The 6,000-nt window shown below is 38.4% G+C and overlaps 1 protein-coding gene across 1 annotated transcript in view; it reads left to right on the top strand.

Annotated features, from left to right (window-relative positions):
* Positions 1–4,995: 4,995 nt before the first annotated feature.
* The window catches only part of gabrg3 (gamma-aminobutyric acid type A receptor subunit gamma3), a gene marked incomplete at both ends in the record, with an annotated part of 61,081 nt that continues 60,076 nt past the window's right edge, over positions 4,996–6,000 (top strand). The window contains 2 exons of the mRNA XM_083671937.1: positions 4,996–5,048; positions 5,659–5,804. Coding sequence (XP_083528063.1) covers positions 4,996–5,048; positions 5,659–5,804 — 199 coding nt within the window. The remainder of the gene's footprint in view (positions 5,049–5,658; positions 5,805–6,000) is intronic.

The raw sequence follows: 6,000 nt of genomic DNA, 5'->3' as shown, positions 1-6,000 counted from the left end.
TCTACTGTATGATAATGTACTACTTTCTTAAAGGTTGTTTCATTTACTCCATGCCACTAGAGTTTCCAGTCATTGTAAATTAGTTTCCACCACAAATTTTCTGAAACATTTAGCATTTGGCATTTACATTTTTTTTCTCAAGATGGTTTGTGTTGGAAAGTACAGCAAGGCCAAATGCTATGCAAAACAATGTTTTTACTGTATTACTACTCTCAATACCTGCTTTTCCCTTTGAAACTCTTGCTTTGTACAAATGGGCCAGAAGCTCTCTACAGTATGTTTAAGCCTTGGCTCAAGCACATGGAACTTTGCTTCCTGTAGTTACAAGCAGATGAACAGCCATGTTAAATGAGTTGCCTTTCAGAGTGATAACTCCTCACGAATGCACTGAAATGTCCTGCAATTACTTTGAAAAGCCAGTGTTACATCTTTCATTATTCATCATTGTTCAACTTAGAGCCATTTTAGAAAATTGAAAGAACTGACATTCAGCTCAAGTGATAGTGGCAGTTTATGCTTTTAGATTACCATGTGGGGAACCCCAGTATGTTTGGTTGCAGTTAAAGACATTTGTATATACAGTATGCCCTGCTTTTAGGTAGGCTCCATTAAACCGCTAAGGTTAGCTTAGATGTTATGCTATATGCAGATACAGCAACATGAACGTAATGCTACTGCTTAGTTGACTGGATATACAGAGAGATTAGCTGATAGCTTAAGCTTTAGCAGCTTTGACAGAATATTATGCTTTTTCATACTATATTTATGCTCTTTCAGACTTCTTAATCCTTAATATTTGTTTTTGTTCGTATGCGCTTTGATGATACTTGCAAACCTTCTTAATTAACAAACCTTTTGATGCTTTTTTGAGTGAAAATATCTTAAATCATTCTCCTTGCGATTTTTAGGTTAGTTGCTGACTGTAGTTAGGAGACTCAGTAGTGCTTTAGTTAAGTGGAAACAAGTGTGAACGTTAAGAGATCTTTGTTAAACAAGCCCCCCAGGCTGTTGCTTTTTGACAATTTTTGAAATCTATTTTTCACCTTTCTGTTGTTTTCAATGTCAAGATCAGGACAGATGGTGGTATGAATTTACCATTAAATTGCCAAGTCTTCAAAATCTACAATCTTTATTACTGTATACTCAAGAGACAAGACATTGTAAAAGCGCTTTCAAATGTCAAAGAGTGTCTGTATCACAAAAGCGTCTTACAACTGGGTTTTTCAAGCAATGATTTAGGGCCTATTGTAGTCAACTAAGTCACAGGGTTGAAGAACATGGACAATACGCCCCAGACCTCTGGTCCCAATCTAATGATGAAAGAGCAGGATTTGTGCAAAAAAAAAAAAATAGAAAATGAGATGTACTGTATGCATAAAAGGGATGGATTTAGAAATGATAAAAGTTATATTATGCTCTGACCATGGGATAGTACTGCATTGTCTACTGGACAACTCATCCTTTTACAAGGTTAAGAAGCACTTCAAATGTATGATTACAATTCAATTAATTTATGTATAGCTGTCCTCTAAAGCGTAACGCCAATTATGTCTGAAGCAATAAATGCCTGATATGTCTCTTGACTTATATCTTGTATTTTTTATCTATAACATTGAAGCAAAGAGTATTTAATTCTAACTATTTTCTTCTTCATGTGTTGTCATTTGGTGTAATTTGTTTCCCTGTTTCCCTTATTTTCTGTTTACCTGGGACCTTCATTCTATGGTTCTAAACATTCCAACAGTCCTTATGTATCTTGTTGCTCTCTGGTATGAACATGTTGACATTAGCAAAGGTCATATCACCATAAACAACCCATGGTGATCATTGCTGAGCTTTAAACAAGGACCTGGAACAACCTGTGTTAAGCTCAGATGAGTGCTACTGGACATTGTATCGTTGCATCATGGCCAAGGAAACAACACACTCCTTCCTTTTCACATCTTCCTCAGCTGGAATACAGTGAATCATTTTACAGTCTCAAAATAAAAATACTGGGGAAGACATTTCACACTGGAAATACATTCAGATTTTTTCTTCTTCTTTTGAACATGGTCACTGCAGAGGATGTGAGAAGCTGTCTCTGGACTCCCAGCTGGACCATATGATTAAGAAGCGCTGAGTAAATCGTTAAACAATGCTTTCCTAATGGAACAGTCAGTGTCTGCCATTGCCGTGGAAGAGTGCGGAGGAATAGTCCTGGTTACTGCTTTGATTATAAGCACACACATCTACATGCATGCAGCCCCAGCTCTACACGTGGTGGAACGCTGACGTTGAACGGGTTCTCTCGGGCTGCAACATCTGGCTCACATCTGTTTGTCGAGGATTTAGCTCCACTTAAGTTGCTTTTTCCATTCAGCATGTTCTTACTTTGCTCCAATTTAAGCTGTCACTGATGGCACCAAATGACAGCAATCACGGTGTCTACCCTGAAAAGCTGAGAGAGACTTTGCTGCGGAGAGCAGGAGAGCAGGAGAGCAGGCCAGAACTATCCTTCTCTCCCAAATCTCCGCCCACGTAATATGCTGCGCTGAAGCATCAGAATGTTCTCTTTTCGTTTGCCGACATTTACACATCCATTTTAGCGTCTTGCAACAGTCTGTGTCTTATTATCTTATAATGTACATTTACTATTCTATCTCATTTCCTGTAGACTCTGGTTTTGTGTTTGTCAGAAGTTATATGTAATGAATGAATGTTTTATGTTCTACGCGGGCACTGGCCTAATGCCAATATTGAATATTTGTCTACTGTAGCGAGAATGTCAATATGTTTATATATTGTATGTGAGAGATTAGATTTTAATGCATGTGGTAAGAACTGGTTTCAGTAAGCTGACAGGATATCAAATCACCCAGGACTGACATGCAAGGAGCCCTCACTCACATATGTCACCAATATCACCATTGGCAGCTACTCATCGTTTATGATACGACATATATGATTCACATATTCAGGACACATATTTTGCTGTTCAGTATGAGTTACATTATTAACAATAGTCAAGCTGACATACATTAAAAAGGCTGCTATATCAGTATGATACACAATTAACTACATAATAAAGAGCCTATTATTGGTAAAAACTCAAATATTAGTGAGACCTTAGTGAGACCTCTTGTACTGAGACCTTAGTGAGACCTTAGTGAGACCTCTTGTACTCAATACAATATTGATGGGACCTTCATCACTAGGCTAATGTGTACAGTAGGCTCCATATGAGTAAAGGTACCAGCAAACGTTTCATGAAAAGACATTTATAATAGCATTTGCTTCACCAATATATTTGAAGCCAGATCTACAATACAAGACTTCATCTGAACTAGACCTACCTGTCATTTTCAAGACAAAAAAGTAATCTAGTCTTGAAAAGCTGGATTTGACAGTGCCAATCAAAGACCCCTTAAAGGTGTGAACAGATGAGAATAGTTGTAAACTCACAAACAGCTACTTGGGTAACAGGTAATCCATTAAAAAGGCCTAGTTGACTTGAACATAGGTTGATTACTCAGTAAATTGGTCAAAAAGAGAACGATGCAACCACTTTACTCTATTTACTATTTGTGCTTGTGGGTTTTACTGTCTTCTAAAATGTCCATGTTTTAGTGACCAAGAGTAAGGGCATAAGACTTGCATTCCTCTGTTTAGCCACAAGAGGATAGTGTGCTATATCATGCGACTATTGCTGTACAGAGAGAATCAGCTGCATGAGGCTGCGCTCAGTGTGATGCAGCAAGTCAGCCTTCTACACTAACCAATGGCACTAACGTTGCACGCCTAACATGCTGGGAAGTTACTTAATGTAAACATAGTATGGGATCAAGATACCAATTAAGGTATGACTTGCTAATAGTAGTAAGTCGAGGTCAAGATTTCAAGGAATGTTCAGTGGCCTATGAAAATTGCTTTGGTGGTATAGAAAATGCGTGGGCGCTGCTGAGCTGTTAACTGTCTGGAGCAAGACTACAAAATGCATTTTAACAGAGTGGGTGTCGACTGAAAAATGTGCTTTTTTTGGTCCAAAACGTATTATTAAAACAGTGAAAAGAGACAGCTTGACTTGGCATCTCTATTTGTCTGTCAGTGTCATTGTCTTTTATAGAAAGATGGATTCAGGAAAGAAGCCTATAGTCTATTTTTAATAACATCTTTGTAAAACATTATGCAAATTTAGTCAGTCCATATTTATTCTATTACATGTCACAGTCGTGGAAAAAACCGTTGACCAGAAGACCTAGCCGTTAGCCACAGGATAATTGTTAGGCTACCCATTGTGCCTTTTCATTATCAATCACAGGTGGCAAGATTGTATTACTCTTTTACCGCCTCTTGTCCATAAAGACATTTATTCATTTATTTCTATCGTCTCTTTATTGTACACGACGAAATATAGGCTTTATCTCGCATAATGTGTTGTTTTGGCATTAGACATTAGTTAAGTGCTGGGACAAAACATCTTAACTTAATTGATTACAAAAAACATGACCACAAAAATATGTGTACGACCACTTTCTGTCTAAATAAGAGTGTCGATGCAGATTTCTCAAGTTACCTAGGAATCAAGTTTCAGAGTATCATCTGTGAATATTTAAAGTTATGACGTAACACGGAGAGGGGGACTCTATCGGAGGAATTTGGGGGTTTCAAGGCATACACATCGAGAGTTTGCGCACCTGCGTATGGCTGCCAGTATGTCTGTTTATCTGTTGAGATCGAAGATAACAAATGTAACTTTAAGGAGTGGGAGGAGCTGGTCTATTATTTGAAACATTTAATTGTCGATGAGAAATTCATTTGAAAACGCTGGGCACCTGTCTTGGGCGGATGCAAATTTCACGTTGGATTATTAACTCTTTACTTCTTTTCCCTCGCTTCAAGCACATATTTGGCAGTGTTAGCTCGCAAGAAAAGGACTGCCGCGGTTCATCTCATCAGAACCACGGCGCTGCGTTCTCTGTGACACATTCAACTTGTAGTCATCCTCAGTGAAACATGTCAGCCAAATTATTGGTCTACTTCTTAGTTCTTTCAGTGTTCCATGCATGGTAAGTGGTGTATCTTTGTTTGCTACAGTATAACATTGTTCAAGTGCGTTGGGGGGAGGTGTGTGTGTGTGGGGGGGTTCTTATCCCCTCCCCCATGTGTTTTCTCAGTATAATTGCAGTGAAATATCCCACTTAAGTTGATCGGTAGGCTCATTAAAGTTATAGACACCATGAGTAGTGATGCATTATGTTTTTCAAGACTTCATACGACATTCATTTTTAGTTTTTAGAAAGTGCAATAGCCTTCTAATAGCCAAAGCTATGCGCTGTGGGTATTCGAATCTGTAACATTATTTAGATGCCAAATGTCTATTTGACCATCATTATGCATCATAAGTTACTTAGTTGACACGATTTTGAATAGTTGCTCCTTTATAAACCTACTTTAAGTCACAGATAGGTTCGATGAATAAAGTAAAGATAACTGTATGATAATCTGTCTGTGGCCCATTGATCTCAAATATCACTATTATTGAGACACAAATGTAGCCTAAACAAATTGTAAGCTAACAAGATACTTCGCATTTCGTAACACAACACAATGTTAGGATATTTCCCAAGATGAGTAGGCTGTGTGTTTTTTGTCTCAACAAGTGTATTCTCCTTACAGCACTCAAACAATCGAGTATGAAGAAGAGTACGAGGATGTTACTGTGAACCAAATGTTGGCTCCTAAAACCCAGGAGGCTGATGCAACGCAAATACTGAACAACTTACTGAAGGAATATGATAAGAAACTGCGGCCAGACATTGGAGGTGAGTCGCACAGAAAAAGTGCGCCCGTTCTGTGCTGCGCTCAGTGCGCTGTCCCTGGTGCTGAAAGCATGTGCTAATGTCCGTGCGTTGCATTGCTTTTAGGCGAAACCACCCTAACTGTATTGTACGTAAACATATACCCCCCTAACTGTATTATACGTAAACATAAACTGTAAACATTTAGTCCAAATGAGTT

The sequence above is a fragment of the Argentina silus genome (assembly GCF_951799395.1).
Source record: "Argentina silus genome assembly, chromosome: 6".
NCBI classification, from domain to species: domain Eukaryota; kingdom Metazoa; phylum Chordata; class Actinopteri; order Argentiniformes; family Argentinidae; genus Argentina; species Argentina silus.
This window is presented reverse-complemented; position numbering and strand designations above follow the sequence as displayed.